Source organism: Cyclospora cayetanensis, unplaced genomic scaffold, assembly GCF_002999335.1.
Source record: "Cyclospora cayetanensis isolate NF1_C8 unplaced genomic scaffold, CcayRef3 CcayRef3_contig_161, whole genome shotgun sequence".
NCBI classification, from domain to species: Eukaryota; Apicomplexa; class Conoidasida; order Eucoccidiorida; family Eimeriidae; genus Cyclospora; species Cyclospora cayetanensis.
In genome coordinates, this window is record NW_020312105.1 from 16,727 (window position 1) to 35,705 (window position 18,979).

Genomic DNA, 18,979 nt, shown 5'->3' on the forward strand with positions numbered 1-18,979 from the left:
TTTTGGGCATGTCGTGAGATACCCAATTGGATTCACGCATGCAGCCACAGCTGCCCACTTTCAAGGCTGCTATTCCAGAACGTGACAGAATGAAGGCATCTTCTGGTCCCCTCAACAATGTTAATTCTCCCATGCTGGGCGGAGTAGTCTTACCTTTAGAAGGTAAGGCACAGTCTTTATGCGGGCGGCTCAGCAGCGCGGCAAGAGATGGTTCTGAACAAGCGACCCACCTTACTGGCTATGCAACTGGTTCTTTCAATAGAAAGAATTCAATAGAGCTTTCGGGCGAGGTACGACAGGGATAGGCAAATATCAACAAGAAGTTAATTGATGTGCAGTTCTTTGGACATGCGGTGAGCAGCACGAACAACCACTAGTCGTCCACTATACCGCATTGCATTGATCATCGAGTCAGCCTCAAGCTATGTTTCACGACACCGAGGCCCTCACCGCATGAATAAGAGACTGAACGCCGGGCGGATGAATCGTTGAAAAAAAGAGAAGCGCAGGGGTCGACCTACAATTTTGGGTGCAACTTCGTGTTGGTCCCAAAATCTTGTTGAGGTACGACACTACTCCGCCCACCGTAGGAGATTGAGCGTTGTTGAGGAGGCCAGCAGGTACCTTCCTTTAAGCACTTCCTGGTCCAGCAGCTTAGAAATTGGGTAGCGGTGAATGCTTGCACGACTTCAATTGGGTAACTCTCGACGCCCAGAATTAGGTTATGGTGTGTGGAGCAGAAGCTCCAGATGCCTCATGTTTGGGGAGCTACTTGGCGAATTACATAAAAAATAATTAAACCAAAGTTTGAATTTGCAGACGCTTTCTCACAGAACCCCATTCATCATGGTGAACCGCACAAAAGGATGTTCCACACTCCCATTCTCGCAGTCGAGGAGACCTGTGTGCTGGTTGGACGTGTTTAGGCCTTTTACGACCTGCAAATACAAGTTTACAGGGATTCTAATGAGTGCATCAAGGAATGGTGGATGGGTCTATACATGGATTATGTCCAGTCTTCAGGCGAAACGCTAAACGGCACGTAAATCACCTACGGCGTGAAAGGCGCACAATTTTTCGTCAGTACTTAAACAAGCTGGGCTCTGGAAACTCCGTGCTTCGGCTGCAACGATTGATCTCAAGGCGGCAATATAGAAGCAATCAAGTGTAGGTGCTTAACCATTCCTCACCTCAATGACATTGCAAAGCTCTATTGCATCTTATTACAGAAGCTTGAAATGTAGTCTTCCTCCGATCGCTGTTCCTTTGACTGGCCTATCAAAGAATGCGCAGTTGATGACAAGAACAGAGGAGGCAGATAGGGCAGTAAAAACGCTTATCTTCTGCCTCACAGCGCCTGAGCTACTTGACTGCTTGATTAGGAGCGTCACTGCTTCTTTACAATCGATCCATGGACGTACCAGTAAGGGCGTTACTCCCTCAACGAGTTACGGGTTCTCCAAAGCACTAAATTCTTGCTCGTGACTTGCATTGATTTACCTTAATCGCGCATAGATATCCAATGCGGGAAAATACTATACGGTGTGATGGGGTGTGAAAAAAAATGCCGGCACTATGTACATGGGGGCGTTTTGCTCTTTTTCAGACTGACCTTCAGGTTTTAAGGCATCTTACGAAGAAACTTTTGCGCTTAAAATTTCCCGAATTTGTTCGCTGACTTGGGTGCCTCCTGCAGTACGACTGTGCACTTAGGCACACTAAAGCCATCACCAACCTGGTCGCCGGCACGGTCTCAAGTCGCTCCCTAGGTTTACTATTGTGCAGCGCAGCTACTCTTGTACGCGATATTCATGGCTTCTATCGAAATTGCGTGCATCGTACTTCTTTGACACCCGTGCATCCGCTACAATCGCCAAATGCAGAAAGGAAACGGGTTAAGCACTACTAGGCTGGGGTTAGCTTGCTGTGATTCACAAGAAAGAGAGGACTGATTCGCATGTACATTGATTTTGCTCCGCAGTCCCGTTTTGCCGTACGTTCTTTCAAGCCATGGCAAGATTCATGCTGCAGTGGAAAAGATCTCTTTGTTCTTCTGGTGGCGGGTGATCCGTCCCGCGGCAGAGGTGTATGTGCTGCCAAGCCTAGAACATCAGTAGCTGAAGGCTCGCTATCCTCTTAAACCTAAGCTTATGCAAAATCTCCTAGTTCCTGAAAAAACTTGAACTGATCTTACTACGAACGTTATTGTTGGAATGCCGGAGTTCAACAATCAGGATAGCATCTACGCCCCCGTCAAAAGAGTCAGCAAGAATGCCCATTTTCTCCCTTGCTCTAGCAGTCTTACGGCTCAAGATGTCCCTACATGGCTCTAAGCCCTGGTCTACACGCGCTTTTGATTCCCCACGAGTTTCATTACGGGTAGGAATCTAAAGTTCGTTGGCGCATTCTGGTGTGCCCGTGTTATTTGCCTGCACATTGACCACAATATGACCACTGCGAGCCACCCTGAGGCACATGGACGGACAGAACTCACCATTCACACTCCTCTGCAGTATTTGCGACTTTGCATTCACACAAAAGTTCAGTATTTTGGCTTGTATTTTCCCTGTGCCAAGTGGGTTTCTAATACAACAGTGTACTTCTCTGCCTCTTGCTCCCCAGCATCCCTGGTCTACATTGAGGAAGCCTTTTCCTATTCAGGCCTGAGAATTGCGATCCAGGGTCATCAGCCCCTATCAGCAGCTGGCTAGTACACGCAAAACCAAGAGCGACTAGCACGGAACTGTGACAAGGTACGGTCGGCTGTGTGCCCCGACCCTGAAGACTTGGTCCTGGTGGATCAACATATTTTACGAGTTGCACCGAGGGTAACCAGACAAAAGGTGTTGCGGCCAGGTGGCTAAGAGATTTGCTATCTTTTCAGTAAATGATGCCCTCTATCACTCTGTCGATATCTCCAAAGTTGGACTTGTTACAGAACTATCGATCTTGGCTACCTAAAGCGACTCCAAGCTTCTCAGTAATTAGCGGACTTCGCCGCGCATGCTTGTGACCCGTGGGAAGGAGGAGTCCGCTGATGCTCTGGCAGTTCTAGACCCTGAGAGCGCCTATGGCACAGTAGACAGGTGCCCTTAGTGATCTGGAGTGACGATGGAGGAATAGGTGCTTGTTTCTTTGCCTGCTAAAGAAGCTGCGACTCTGTTTGGCTGTCAGCACTAGTCTCCATGGACAATGGATTTCCCCGTTTAAGAGTGATTCAACTTACCTCCGTGCATATCATGCTTGAAAATAGCTACCGCCATCTATGGGTATTGCCTAAGAAGATGCCGCTTATTAATAAGGTGTTCTCTACACTCGGAGTTATGCGTAGGTGCTTTTAAGTATGCTGTCTTTATGTTCTTCTTTAAGCCTTATTCGATTCTTGGAAATTGAATTTGCTGCGTGCATCGGCTACATTTTAATGCAAAGATTTCTCCAAGATATGCGATGCCACTATTGAACTAATGTCAAGTTTGACTCTACACATGTTAATTGTGTTCTTTTTCTGGTAACAGGAGGCTTGCACGATTGAGCGCCCCGATGACAGCAAACCATCCCACTGTAGAAGTCTTGTTGATTTGGTCCCTCTTTTGGCGTTGGCTAGTATGTGTGCCTTCTTTCCTGTGAATTTCTGTTTGCCGTTTGATGCACACTGGTTTTCTCATTTACACTGTTTTTGCATTTCTGTCTGCCTGTGGAGTGGTGAGAGGGCAGAACCTCCTCCGCTATCCTTAATGCGGCTTTTCAACACATACAATCGAACCATTAGGGTGTGTGCCACATATGGTGGTCAAGAGGTAGCGGGCTATAGCTAAACTTGAAAAGTTTTTGGTATACTAGCTATGTTCAGTAAGAACTCGCGAAGTTTTGATTGGCTGGGTTGTCTGTTCGTCCATGCTATTCATTGTAGCGTACATTTAGCTCGATACAAGAGGAGACAATGTTCTGTGCGTATGCAGTGGATGCTGTGAGTGATAGTGAAAAGCTCGGGGGCTTTGATGGTGCAGGTACGCGCGCCTATTGTCAAGAACTCTGAGGAGCGCCAAAAGGGGTGAGAGACATGTTGAGAACGCCACCTTCTATTATTCACGTGTTGTGTCTGGAGTGGTTTTCTTTAGAAGACCTGGTTGTGCGTTCCAGTCCTCAGTGTGCACGAGGCAAAGGCAGAGAAGCCTGCCGACATTGAGAGTGAATGTACCATGACTGCATAGGGAAAATGTTTGTAGAAAAAGGGATATGGACTTTTGCATACCATATGCTAGGAACTCACACGCATGAGGAACTCTAACCAAACTGCAAGGGTGCCGCGTTACTCTAGAGTTGATTTATGGAAGTAGTCCTTGAAATGAAGGTGCCGCGGGCAGTTACCATAACAATAATTAGCTCATGGCCGTCCGGTCGTTCTTTACCTTTTATGACTAATTGTTCCTCTTGTTGTTGGCTGGAGGGACTCGTGGCGTCGACTCTCAGCAGGCGGACCACGAGAACGACCTAGCGTGATCAGTCTTCTTGTGGTGCCCACCTCTACATCTCACGCTCGCGCTACCTTTTCGAAAATGCTTTCGGCGGCGTCAAAAGTGTGAGAAGGCAAACTTTCTTCCTCTAGCGTCAGACTCCAAGGCGGCCGAATGATCCAGGGCTGCCTGGCGACCGAGCCATCCCCGGCCCCGTGAGGGCAAAGATACTGAAGTGCAAATCCGATTCTGGAACAGCAGTTTTGCTCAATAAACTCTTCGATGGCTTGGTAAATTAAAGATTTCATTGTAGTTAACCTGGCGACTTGCTGATCTGGGGAGGCGTTTGCCGTGGCGATCCTCAGACGCCGACCCAACTGTGTCTGTTCGCTTTGTGCACTTGTTCATGGTCTCCCTTCCTCAAAGAATGGTCTTCTTACGAAAAAAATGGTCACAGAAGGTCCCTTCTTTGACCAGACTCTCTTTTAACGCCTCTCTCGTCCTCTGCGCAGTTTTCGCCCTGTTCTCGAATGTATCCGAAGCATTTGAGAAGTGGGAGAGGCCTTTAGGGTGGAACCCTCAGTACGGACCTCGGTATGTGGTATTCTGGGGGAACCCTGCCGGCCACAAAGATCCCTTTTTGGGCACCTGCACTTACGAGCATTACACAGCCACCCCGGTATCCACGAATCCCGCCCTCACGCCCTTCCAAGATTTCCAGATAGCCAAGCTATATGAAAGCGCTCAAAATAATGCAGGGGATTTACCTATGGCTCCCGCGGACTTGGCAAAGCTCAAAAACCTGCCTTATTACGAAGTTTCACCGGCTTTGCGATACTCGTTCCTTCCACCTGAAGCGCTGCCCTTCACTGGCATCCAGAACCCCCGTATGCTTATGAAGGCGGCAAAAGCAGTTGCCCTGGAGCTCGGGTGGAACTTTTTGTCTCGTTTAAAGAGTAATGAAGGGATTCATTCAGCATCCGTTGCCACCCAGCTGGAGTCCGAGGGCGCACGGCTCATGGTGGTCGTATTGGGGATTCTGAAGGGAATGAAGCAGGGTACAGACCAGTTTTCTGAAGACACGTATGCAGGAAGCGCAGAGAAATTTTTGGAACTAGTTAAAGTGATCCGCAAACAAGCGGGTTGGGACTCCTCCAAATATATGTACTGGCTTGACGCGGCAAATCTCAAGAAAGATGGCGAGCCTTTGTACATCCCAGACATGGAAGACTCTATGTGGAAACACTCCTTATACGTCCTGGAATCGGTATATCCAAGACATGAAGCGCCTTTTGGGGAGCTGGTCTCAAGGGGCGTCTTGTACAGAGACTGCACCCATTTCATGGCAAGCCAGGCAGGCCCAGCGATATCTGGAAAGCAGTTCCTTTGCAGAGACTCTTTCTTCGCACTAGCAGTTTCGCTCAAGGCAGGTATGGAGCAGCTGACCACAATTGTTTCCTCCAGAAGCCAAAAGTTGTTCACCCAAAGCTCGGAAAGGCTCTTAGCTCTTGTCACCGAAAAAGCGAAGGCTATTCAGCCCGAAAGCCCTTTCTACGTGGTTGCAGCAAAATTGCTGGTGCCTAAGGCTGGAGACCCTATATCAGAGTCTCATCTCTAAGAAGAGCAAAGTGTTTTTATGTGAGAGCCGCACTTGCCTGAAGTGCCGCTTTCACGGGCCATAGGTAACTCAAGGGAAGGAAACTGGGGGGCAGACTATTCTTACTGTCCTATGCCGACACTCGCAGTCGCAGCATTCAGGAGGCTTGCTTGGGCAAAGGCCTAAAGGCAAGGAGAGTGAGCTCAAAAGACTTGAAAGCATCGGAGTCCTTGGGCCTTACCCTGTAGCCAGAAGGCTAACAAATGCCGCAGCGGAGGATTATGTCCTCGATTCACCTTGCCCCTGATTCTCACGCCCCAACTCGGCAAGCAAGTTTATCCAACACCCTTGCATGCATTGGGGAATGAGTCCGGTTATGAGAAGTGTACTCTGAGCCTCGTAGAGGTCCTGTAGCGCACCGAGGGTCTCTACAGGTCCTTGGCACCCCATGAGATTTCTGAGGGCCCAGCCAATTTGTGCTGCTGCAGAGCAACAGTACAGAAAGCAGCTTTTTGACTGATCAGGTTAAATTAGCTGCGGTTGTTTCGAATTAGGCTTCTCCTTGTGCGCCTTTCATTTGCAAAATGCATTTGCATATCTATTGGTCGGACGGCAGCGAATAGTCTGCTGACGAGAACTACACTAAGGGTTTTCCACTTGTGTACCTTCGAGACAAATTGATTCTCGCTTAAGCAATAGACTTTCCCCGAATAACACGAAAGCTCAGACCCAAAGCTATGCAAATTCTCAAAACGGGAGCAACCCACGAGTATAGCCAACGTAGGAGGATAGGAGGACTTCCTCTTAACGTGGAGCCATCAGCACTGGCTGAAAGGAAGCGTGTCCCCAGCGACCATTTGAAAATTGCAGAGCCATGCCGAACACAAAGCAAAGATGGCAACACTAGAGAAGTATCCATACCTCCATTGAAATATCCGTATCTGTGGAAGCATCCCGTGTATTTGCAAGCATAGACGCATGCATTTTCTTTACGCCTCTAGGACGTTGAAATAGTCAAGCATGATGCGCTACGACTGCGTGGTCCCAGCAGGCCTGTGCTACAAAGCGAATCCGTGAGCATAGGCTTCAGTGGAATATGTCCTAAAAGCTAGGGTAGTTAAGCGGGAGAACGTTTGTGCAGCGCTCACCACGCCGAGGGCGATTGGCAATAACCCCACACACGAGGCCGGATCGGAAGCCGCAAAAAACTCGCCTAGTAACCGTGAAATTGCAGACGGCCCAGGAGATGCACAATGAGGGAAGTCGTAATGAGCACAAGGAACTACCAAGCAACAGCCCAGAAAGGCACCATCCGCCTTAAAATTGGGTGACAGGCGAAAGGAATTCCAGACCTAGTAAAAGGTAGAATTGGATGGAGGGTCCTCCCAAGGAAGCCACCTTTAGGTGGTACAGGATCCTTTAAATTACATGGCATTCGGGCCATCAGCAAGCAGACTAAGTGAGACCCACAGCATGTACGAGGACGGCATTGGGCACCCTCCAGGCTGCCATGGGGTCCTTTGATCCCGCTTTGGGGTCAAAAGAAACAGAAGTAAACCGAAGGATGTGCACAATGGAGGAGAACTATTGGGAACCCCACTTCCTGTTCAGGTTGGTGTGCACAGTTTCAAGAGAAGATCCGCAAGGATTGAAAACCGTTTCCTCCTGACTCTGGGCCCTTGCCCTCTTGAGAGTTCCACGACCCTTCGGCTCGAGATTATTGTAGGGCCCTACTGCTTTGAAAGTCTTTGTGAAAGCATCATCAGGGGGTCCACCTTCATCTGAGGACTCTAACAATCGTTTCATCATAGAGTCGCTGGAATATCTTCTTTTGGAATTTACCGGCCGAGCAAACCGTGCGGTGATCCGCTCCACCCAGCTCGAAGAACTGCAGGCAACAGATAGCACGGCATCAGCCGCTAGATCTGGAGCTCCCCACTAACATTTCGGCGAATGACACACACGCCATCGGGGTAGAGAGACGATAAAGACAAAGGGCGTTCCTCTCACATCAGGGCGTAGCCACACGAAAGTAGTGACTCCTGCTTACTACGTGAAGGGGAGTGTCTGGACGGTGCCTAAGGGACACATCTGACGGTAGCTGATGCGAGGGAGCATGTATAGGTACATACCTCCAGGTGTGGGCTGCATAGACACTCAGGGCAGTGAAGAATGCCATGAGGACCTGAGGCGGATTCCCTATGGGACCCTGGCGCCCTGAAAGAAGGCGACACCCGTGGGAGAGCCCTGCTGGGAACGGCGCCTCCTTTTGGTTCGTCCACTTCGCTAGGTGCTGGGGTGTCCTGGCATCTCACAGACAATTGCATTGACCCCCCTTCAATTCGGGCGACTTCACCCGTCTGTGACTCCAACGACAGGGAAGCGCATGCATGGCTATTGCTGTTTCCACTGCTATTGCAGGCCTCCGTATCGCTATGGGCCACAGACGAGTGAGGCTGGAGGGTCAAAAGACCCCGAGGATCTCGAGCAAGTGAGTGCCTTCGCAAAGAATGACTTTTCAACAAATCTTCAGCTGGCAATAATCCCCTCTCTGGGTTTCGCAAAGATGGCTCTGCTCGTGCTGCGGCCTGTGTGGCTGCTGCAGGCCGCTGATCCGTCGAAGGCAGCCAGTCTTGTGCAGCATCGCAGGCCAGCCGCACAACGGCATGAGTGGGGACGCACTCCGCATTGAAGTCACCCTCATAGGCTGAACCTGTTTGGACGCGAGGTGGAGCATCTCCACCTTCACAGCCCGGATGTACAGTAACTGCATGATCCTTTCGCGGCTGTTCAAAAGCACTACCCGTACGAGCACCTGCAAGATGCTCTTGCGCCTCCATGCAAAGGCCCGCACACGGAGACTCCATTTGACCTGCCTCTTGAATGCAGGCAAAGTCGTCTCTGGCCGCAACCGTTGTTGCAGATGCAGGTAGAGGGGCTGATGCACCCTCCGAGACTGTCACCCCTTGTCCTGTGGAGCGGTGAACGGCAGATTCACCATCGTGCTTGCTCAGCGGCTCCAGTTGAGCTTCTTTCTTCTGTTCTTCAGGATGTTCCTTTTGGTGAAAGATTCCGCTCTCGCCCGCAAGTGCAAAGAGGCGAGCCCCCATCCAGCAAGGCACTACACGGTCGGCGGTTCCGTGAAAAATTAAAAGTTGAGCCCCCTTGAATAGCCCTGAACGACCTGCGACACACATGCCCAACCGCCATGGCAGCGGACCCGCTCAAATAATTGCAAGAAAAACGGCGGAGAGGAGCTCACCGCCAACGACCTGGCAAACGCCATGGCTGCACGCACCTTCCTGCAGCTGCTGCACTGCTCGTGACGAGGCGGCGGCTACCACTACTCTTGTGACGATGCGTCCCGCTAGACTTTTACGATTTTAGCCTAAAACCGAGAGTTTAGGGTCAGCTTACCGGTGGCAAGGGTCGTGCAGAAGCGGCGGATTGCTAGCTCATTGTTCCACCTGCAAAGCATAAAAGCACGACAACCATGAATTGGAAGCTGGGCCTTCGGCTGCTGCAGTTGGATAGCAGTTGCGTGTGTGCTATCTTCGAACGCCACGCACTTGGTATTTTCATCTTGGATAAACTCTATCAGTGATCGAAAAACCGCATTCAGGGGGGATGGCAGCTGTAGAAAGGCCGCAGCGCAGTCCGCAGTAGTAGTGAAGGTAGCAACAAGTGCTAGACCTCGAAACGATATAGGCGCTTCTAACTCCTCGTCATGCCCCTGCTGCTGCCCCCAAGAGGCATCATTTTCGTCGAGTAGCTCCTCGAAAAAGGCCCGGAGTTCCCAGCCCAGGCTCACAGACCCCAGAGGACCTCCAAACGAAGTGTCCGCTGGTTTCAGATCGGATAGTGCTGACTCTACACCCCAAGTGCTGTCACCCCAGTCCTCCTCAACGCTGCTGCGTAGACTGGTAGTGCGTTGAGTGCTTGTGGCAGAGGATGCTCTAGGGTGGACTGACGGTGAGGTTGCTGCTGGTGTACGGTGGGCTCTTAAGGGAGACACAAATGACTGCTGCACGGGTGAAGCAGCTACTGCATCGGTGCTATCGACCGTAGTTGCCGCCTGCCTGGTGCCACCGCTTGGACTATTACTCCTGCGGCTTCTACCGTTCCCGTTTTCTGTGCTGCCGCCCTCGTGTTCACTGCTGGAGCTGCCGCTACGTGAATTCGACCTGCTACTCCTGTTGCTAGTTTCTCTGCCTGTTAAGGAGGCCCATGTCTGAATCGCGTGCGTTAAAGGCGAGTCAGATGGTCCTAGTGTGGAGTTCCCGTTTGCCGATCTGTTAAAAGACGCCAAGGGCCGCTCCGCTGGTGCCGTACCTGTCCTGTTGCTGCTGTTGCTACTACTGCTGCTGCTGGTACTGATGCGGCTATTCCCGCCGGAGGAAGAGTGCCGCCTCTGCAGCTCTCGCTGCATCCAAATCAACTCTTTGCAGATAATGTTGGCCGTCTCGAGCGCTATCGCTCCTCCTAGAGAGTACCCAATAAAGTTCAACTGGGTGCAGAAGCCGCAAAGACACAGTACATACCCACAAGGCGAATAACTCTAGTGTTTACACTCTGTGCCTTGTCTCTCCGTAGCCCTTTTCCCCCCCGTCTCTGCAAGTATGCACTCGTGCTACATGCTTAGTATCTAGCGCTGCCTTTGAACCTTCTGAAAAACAGAAGCTAGCAGTGGCTGGCATCCTCTCCTGTGCGGATCTTCCGGTGCCATGAGCAATCGCTGCATCTGCTGCAGCAATCAGTACCCGGAATCTGCAGCGCCCTCCGCTTTGAGCCCTCAACTGGCGAAGAGACGCTGTGAGCCCCCTCACTGCGGCTCCTATGCAGCCTGCGCAATAAGAGGGGTATACATGCTGCGCCCGCTGTTACTGCCTGTGCTGCTGCTACTGCGATGAGCAGCAATAGAAACTACATGCAGACCACGGACTGGCTGCACTACGACACTCCTAACAGACAGCAACAAAAGTCTCGAAACGCAGCAGCAGGAAGCGGCTGAAGCGTAGGATAGGCACAAAGGCCCAGCTTGCCTTCCGGTGTGGGAACATCTCCGTGATTGTGCCCATAGCCTGGGTAGTCAAGTAGTACGAAGGCCATATCCATCTTCAGGAGCACGGGCACCTCCAATTCCACAAGCGAGGCTCCATCCTTATTCGCCACGTCTGCCGCCGATGATGAAGGCGCTGGTGATGCCGCCAGGCCTGGAATGGAACTCTCCTCAGCCACCTACAGTGCACGCAAAAAAGGCGCAGTCCCCAACACCAGCATTCAGCCCCTTTGCTGCTGTCGTTAGCTCTGCGATAGTGGAGGCAGCAAAAGTGGAAGAAGTGGTAATATAGCGCTTAGTTCGCTCTCTGAAAGTCAGGCCTGGAGTTCCAAGGCGCTGCACTACTGCAAATGCGCCCTCACTCCGAGCTCCCTGGAATTCGCCATCATACGAGACATGTCCTTCTGCCGCGAATGCCCTTCGTACAGTGGCTGCTGCTCTTGCTGCTCTGGGGGCACTTGCTGGGGCACCTGAGCAACGCCGATATGCATGCTGGCTGCCCTAGCGAGCACCTGCGCGATGACCTCTGCCTTCTCATGTCCCTTCGCTCCCACCCGCTGCTGCTGCGCTGCTGCTGCCGCCGTGCGGAAGACTGCGTCTTCGGAAAACGTTAAGCGCCCCTCCCGTACGGCTGCCTGCTGCTTTCGGCGCACAGAAGCCGATAAGCAAAAGTGCAGGTAGCGGGATACGAAGGGCAGCCAATCCAGGGCCAGCATATCCTTTCCGCCACAGCAAAGGAAAACATCTATCACGCGGTTTCCACCTCCAGACGACTCGAGTGGCTTTGTTTCTGGGGTCCTCGGCGCAGAAGGGGAGGCACATGGCCTTCCAGAGACAGCCGAATCTAAGAGCGCCTTTGAAAGCGGTGTTGTGGCTGCTGCCTGCATGTGGAGCTTCAGGGGGTTCGGCAGTTTCACATGCTGCTGAGCTGCTTTCAACACCTTTTGAAGCCCTTCGCTGTGGTCTTCTTCTTGCTGCTGCTGCAATGATCCTGCATAGCCAGGGCCACTACTGCAGAGGGATATCTCCTGGACAGCGAGGGCTTGCAGTTGCATCGGCAGGAGCCTGACCTTGCGGATAGCTCGGATTAGACAGGGAGCCACCAGGTAAACGATTACGCTTCCCGGGGCTCCCAGCTGCGCAAAGTAAAGGCATACAAACAGCGCCGGCCCCTAGGGTGGTAGCAGACCAGTGGAAGGCAGGATAAGCCGGCTCAAGAAGAAAGTAGGGGCAGAGGCTTACAACTGACGGTGACGGGCGAACTGCGTCATTGGTCGCCGGGGGAGGCAATACAGGCTCCAAGGAGAGAAGAGGCTTCACTGGTACCCAGTGCGTCTCAAAGGCCGAGACAAGCTGCAGATAGAAGAGAAGGGCCTCCCTGTCCAGTGAAGAATAGGACCGGCTGCTATAGCATAAGGCGGTCTGCCAGGACGGCTGTTGAGAGGATTGCGTCCCCCCACCTCTGAAGGCTACGACACCCTCCCGGTTACCGTTGCTGCACCTGTTGCGTAGGGCTTCACTGATGACCTCCCGGACCGTCAGTGCCCGTGAAGCGCTGCCGAAACCCCTCAAATTGCCGCTGCCCCAGAAAGAAGTGCGTGTCTGCGCCGGTGTGGCACTTGCTGCCGAAGTTGTCGCCGCATCCTGACATGAAAGCGGCACCCTGGAACCAGGCCGAACACTGCTTACAGCGGGTCCAAAGCTCTGGCGCACAGAGCCTTCTTTCCAGCTGCTCGCGTTCCCTGGGGTGGCCGCAGTAGTAGGGGAGCCCTCTGTTGCCGCTGGTGCTGCTGCAGTGCCACTCAGGGGAAAGGTAAAGCGAAGGCTGTCCAGCAAGGCCCTCCTGCTGGCCGCACGAACTGTAGCTGATGAAGAAAGACACCCCCGCTGCCCTTGCTGCTGTTTTTCTTGCTGTTCTTGCTGCTTCTGGTTAGTCGGCTGCGCTGAAGCTCTAGAAGAGGCACCGTCCGACGCTTGACTTTTCTGTGCCACAACTACACCTACAAACGTTGCATCTGCCGCGTCTGATGGCACCGTTACTGCTGTGCTTAAGTCGATTGGTGCACCAGCGATTGGCTGCGCAGGCCGAGGCGCCGCAGTCGGTTCCAAGGGCTGTGGCGGCTTCTGTTGCTGCTTTTCTTGCGGGAAAAGAGGTGCGTCTTTTTCTGATGCGGTTGGGGCAGGCTCAGATTCCAGTTCGCGCGCGGTCTGAACCTCTTCTTCGTCCAGCCGCTGTTGTTCCAGTTGGTCACATAACAGCTTGGGCACCACGCTGGACATTGAAAGGCTTCCCACGGTAGGGGTTCCAAGGTCTCCTGCCTCCTCTGTTGGTAGGCCCTCCTGGTGTCGAAATGGATAGTCTCGAGAGTCGTTGAGCAGTAGCATCGTGTGGCTGCCGTTTACATGCTGCAAAGGCCCCTGCTGGTGCTTACACACAGCATGGACATCGTTGCATCTGCAGTCAACACAGCTAACATGGTTGCCGCAAGTGTTGCAGTTCTGGCTGTCCTCTGGAGCCGCCGGAACGGCAGCACTTGGAGGGGCGCCTGTAGTCCATTCCGGCTTGGGGGTTATGGCGGGCGAGCTTCCATGAGCGGCAGCATCACAGAGCTGTTCGCTCCCATCGCCGTCTCTGGCACGCGTGCCTTTGCTTCCTATGAGTCTTGAGGACTGCAAGGGCCCATGCTCTTCTGCTGAGGCCTTAGGGGCGACCACAAGGCCCTTCTGGGCCTTGTGAAACTCTGAGTACTCTCGAGCTGCTCCCTGAGTTCCAGTGCCATCCCTTACCACCGACGTGAACAGGCCCAGAGGAAGCTCTGTGGACCCCTCCTGAGAGGTTTCGGGGGGCATCTGTGATGCTCGGTCTGACGGAGGGGACAAGAGCCCCTGGCCGTTGCCGCTGCCACACGTTTCGCAGCCCAGGAAAAACGTGGCTGAAACTGGAATCAATATTTCATTGTCCTCGTTGTCCACTCTCTGTGAGCGGACAGAGACGGCGTCGTTTACTTCTCCTGGTGCTGACGTTGGAGGCGGAGGCGACACACACAAAGAGTCAGCACTGAACTCTTCCGAGCTCGTGAAGAAGAGCGGCTTCCATGTCTCGACGTGTTCTTCAAGGGACAAGCCTAGATTGCTTGTTTGAAGGTCGTTTATTGGACCGCCTTGCGCTGCTGTCGGACCCCAGCACGCATTACCAGCAGTGAGGGCGCCCAGGAGCTCTGGAGGAGCATCACCTTCAGCTTGAGATGCCTGGCGGCGCTCCCAGAGCATCCTCATTATCAATGGCCCTAACACTTGCCTCTGGAAAGTCTTCTGAGCCGCCAGGCTCCCTGTGTGGAAATGCACTAAATCGAGCTTCGCGTTGGCGGGGTCGATGATTTAGGGACTCTTGCACCGCCCGCTGCACCGCCCCACCAAAAAGCCCCCTCTATCTCCCTGCAGAGATACACAGAGATGCATGACATACAGCTTGGGAGAGGATGAGGATGGAAGAGGTAGAAAAAGGGCCTCCTGCACATAACAGTGAACCAGCAAGAGCCTGAGGGGTAGCGGAAGCAAATTCGTCGCAGCAGACCTGCTGTTAAACATAGAAGACATCACTCTGCAGAAGTACGTGCGGTAAAGCGAACTGTCGGGGTGCCAGCGTGCAAGGACCAATGGCTCAACAGACGCAGAGAAGGCCTGCATCAGAAGCGGCAACAACTACATCAGCAACTAGCGCCTCCTTCCCGACACACTTTTCTCCCAGATAACTTAAAGCAATAATGCATCTAATGAGGATGTATTTTTGCACATTAGTTGCATGTCTGTCCCTCATTTGCGGAGGCACCCGCAAGCGCAGGGGCCCACCGATGTAGACTGGAGGCTGTGCTTGCTCCTCTGCGGTAATACACATTCAATTGCTGCAATTTATCGAGAAATTTGAAGAAACTGGCGAGAACCATGGATGAGACAGGGCCAGTTAGTGGGACCAGCAACACAGGGGCCCGCATTCTGATCGGAAAGCCGCATTTGTTTGCCAATCTAGGAGGAAACATAGAGGGCTGGCTTATCAGGGTATCGAAAAGGGTCTAAATACACAGGAGCACTGCTTCCAAGAGGCTGTTTTCCTGCAGGATATCTTGATCCCTCCTGTTTCCTAGCACATATGGATAGCGTACGTCAGAATTCCTTGCGTGGAAGAGCTCACTAAACATAGAGAGAACTCTTAATGGTGCGTGAGCAGGCATGGCCTTTCCGGGGTGCTGCCGCTGTTGCATGCCGCCCGTATACCTTTCAATGGAAAGTCAGGCGACGGCCTAAGAATACGGTACCCAGTACGGCTTGCCCAGCTACACTTTGGCAGTGTCTCCCACAATAATCACACCAAATTTCAGGCTTTGCAGCGAGCTAAGTCACGCTTCGGTCTTTTGGTACACCATTGACACTCACTTAAGAACCGGAAAAGAAACAACTAGTCAATTTTATCGAGTTCTTGGACATACAAGCTAGTGTAGTAGAAATAGTCAACCCAAGTAGTCAAGTAATTGTCTGTTTGTAGAACATATTCACTGCAGAGCAGCTCTAACTCGCTACCTTTAGGCGCTGCTTTGGGTGCCTGTGCTCTAGATGCCATCTAAAATTAGCTTGATGGGTTAAACAACACGCATCCTAGCAGTCCCACTGCCCCCATTTCGGAACTCTGAGGGGCGTGGGCAAAGAGAGCTACGAAGATTCTTATGGAAAATGCTTCATAAATTTCTGCTAGGTGTCGGCTGAGTCTGAAGCTAAGTCTATAACTGCTGAAATCCTGAATGCAGCCTCGCGCGTTTATTTGAGCTCATGATTTAGCACTTCTTATGGCCTATCTGTATCTGTTGCGAAGAGGCTAGTTCAACACAAGAACAATGGAAGCTGTGCTCATCTGCTTCCCACTGGCGTATTTATCACTGTGAGCAATTGCCCAAAAAACAGTTCACGGCGCGGCTCCTTGCTTTCTGAATGCCCTCCCCTCCCCCACGTAGAAACCCCTAAGGGCTGAACACCGAGAGATGAAGCACTCTTCAGAGATAACGAAGGCCTTTCTTCTTTGCACTTTTAATGAGCATTTGAAGCAGAGGACATTCTCACGCAAATCTCAGGAAGAACAACGTGTACCCATGCTGGGACCTCTAACTTTAGGATGATACAGCTACTCCTTCCTCAAGTGAGTCATCTTTATCAGTCCCAGTTGCCTTTCTGCGACGTTGCTCGATGGTTTACCCCTGTAGGCACTGCACCTGCACAGCGAAGTCAAAAGCTGTTAAAGTGAGGGAAACCGTGCCTACAGCTTCCTGCTGCAGCTGTAATGTTAGAATGGGAAGGGCCTAGCTGCCGACCAAGCATACGGGGCCCCTTGGGAATGGCTGGAAGGCATCATATCTGATGGAGCACGGTGTTGCTGGTAGGAAGACAAAGATCACAATGCAAAAATGGATGAAATATAGAAAAATGGACTGCTCGAGGAATACGCATGTAGAGAGAAGGGGGGAACTAGGACTATACGTATATATAGCTTGCTGGAATATGCGTGCTCGGAAGAGCAATAATATTAATATGCACCGGAGGGCTTTGGTGCCTTTCCCTGTGGCATGACCTTTGTAAAACTCCTCGTTCGGATTTCCGTAGAGAGAGCTCGAACAGGCTTCAAATCCAACACAAAACTATATAGAAATCCGATGAATGTAATTTCAAGAGAGCTCCCTGTTCCGTGTCCATACTTGCAACGCTCCAATTACGGAATTTGTAAGGAAAAAATTGTCCTCAAGCTCAAGCAAAATTTGCAATGGTTATTGGCTGTGTCATAAAATCGCTCCTCCACTCCCTTGCCGGAGTCCCTCGAGGTTCCCATAGGGCGGAGAAAGACAGCTAGAGTGAGCGTAGCTGAATCGGTTTTTAAGCGCTCCAAGCACTCACAGCTGGTTGCGTATAGGTTTGGCTCACAAGTACACAACAGTGCATTACCTTGTACCGTGCTGAAATTATTCTGCCATAAAAAAGATGTACAAGCAGAGAACCACTGAGTCAATTCTTTACGTAATCTCAGTCGAATATACTTAGTGATGATAGAAAGTGTTCAAAAGTAGCTTGGCCCGCTATGTCTTTCATCCCATTCCAAACACAAATCCTTGCGCTCCTTACCTGTAAGTCGAGAGCAGCTACTTGTAGACCAGCTGAGGAATTCCCGCCCGAAAGTCACTCCCCAGGCGGGTAGAGCAACAAAAATAGGCATAGGAGGAACGAATGTTTGCATCAACTGCTTAAGCAAAGTCTATAAAAAGAAGGAAACACGCAGCAAAAAGACCGAGAAACTAAACGAACACGATCGCTGCGGCGCGAGGGCTTGCAGTCGTCGGAACCGTGAAATGTGCAGCCTCCCTAAAGACGGAAGAGATGTAAAAGATACAAAAAGATTCAAAGTACACATTTGTGCTGCAGTGCTTCCAGGCCGCATAGGGCAGTATCTGCGTGTAAAAACGGCTGGTGAATACAGCACTGTCAAATCCAAAACCCCAGGCGTGGCGAAACGGAGAATGTGAGTACCAGATATCTGAGCTTGCCATAAACCTGAGTGCAGAGAGCACATGTGAAGCCCTAATTAAGCGCTTCTGAAGCAATGCATGCAGATAGAAGTTGCTATTTCAAGCATAGAGGAGCGCAAAGGGACACCATCCATGGCCACTGGCGTCGCTAGCTATGCAGAACCAAAAATGAATTCTGCAAGCAACAAACCTCGCAGTTGCTCCAACTTCGACCTCTGGGGATGGAGTTCCTCGCTCCAGTTCACTATTCCGTTGCGTCATGTCTGTCCTCGGCATCCGACAGAGAATCCAGCACCTCCGCTACTACCTTGACATGGGTCACCTGCATATGCAGAGAGGTCCGTAAATAATTCAGGATGACTTTGAAACTATTTAGCTAGTCAAGCCTGAAAGTTGTATGGCACGTCCCACTTTTAAGGATTATGACACAGTAAGAAGGAGCAACAAGGTCTGAGAGGATGACAACGGTTCTAGCCGCCTGGCCACAAAGCTCTTCGTCTGGTCACCGTATGGTACATTTCGTAATATCTGCCCATCCTGTAGGACATCTTTACGTTCGCAACGCAAAGCCAACCCCCGCTGACCATAGTGAGCTGCTTGTCTCTGTTGAATCTATGTGCATACATTCACGTGCACTAGCCAGCTGTTATCTGAATCCTTCCACTTTAAGGGTGACTGATGACCTTGAATCACGACTCTCAGGCCTGAGTCGGAAAAGGCTTCTTCAATGTAGACCAGGGATGCTGGGGGGCAAGAGGCAGACGAATACACTGTTGTATTAGAAGCCCACTTGGCACAGAGAAAATACAAGCCAAAATACTGGACTTTTGTGTGAGTGCAAAGTTGCAAATACTGCAGAGGAGCAGAGGAGTGTGAGAGGTGTGTTCCGTCCATCCATTTGCCTCAGGGTGGCTCGCAGCGGTCATATTGTGGTCAATGTGCAGGCACATAACACGGGCACAACAGAATGCACTGACGAACTTCAGATTACTATTCGTAATGATACTCCTTAGGAATCAAAATCGCATCTAGACCGGGGATTCTAATCATTAAGGGACATCTTGGGCCGTGAGACTGCTACAGCAAGGGAGAAAATGGGCATTCTTGTTTAATTTTGTTGACGGGGGCGTAGACGCTATCCTGACCCTTGACCTCCGGGACTCCAACAATGAAGTTCGTAATGATGTCAGTCCAAGTCCTCTCAGGTCAGTCAGAAACCATTCAGGGACTAGAAGGTGTTGCAGAAAGGCTAACAACAGAGAAGGCGCACCGATGCCGCGACGCCCATTTCTGGCCATGAGAAAAGCCA

General features: G+C 51.5%; 2 protein-coding genes across 2 annotated transcripts; one reads left to right on the forward strand and one right to left on the reverse strand.

The window, feature by feature from the left end:
• Positions 1 to 4,881: 4,881 nt before the first annotated feature.
• LOC34618687 lies at positions 4,882 to 6,072 on the forward strand. The gene has a single exon (XM_022732005.2). It carries the CDS (start codon positions 4,882 to 4,884, stop codon positions 6,070 to 6,072), a length of 1,191 nt encoding a protein of 396 aa, XP_022591280.2.
• A 1,563-nt stretch (positions 6,073 to 7,635) lies between these two features.
• Positions 7,636 to 14,386, reverse strand: LOC34618688. Its single transcript, XM_026337052.1, has 9 exons — positions 12,356 to 14,386; positions 11,581 to 12,246; positions 11,094 to 11,289; positions 10,812 to 10,876; positions 10,403 to 10,513; positions 9,621 to 10,282; positions 9,469 to 9,518; positions 8,184 to 9,235; positions 7,636 to 7,989 (listed from the first exon to the last, which is right to left on the reverse strand). The coding sequence occupies exons 1-9, from the start codon at positions 14,384 to 14,386 to the stop codon at positions 7,636 to 7,638; spliced, it is 5,187 nt and encodes a 1,728-aa protein (XP_026192837.1).
• Between the last annotated feature and the right edge of the window lie 4,593 nt (positions 14,387 to 18,979).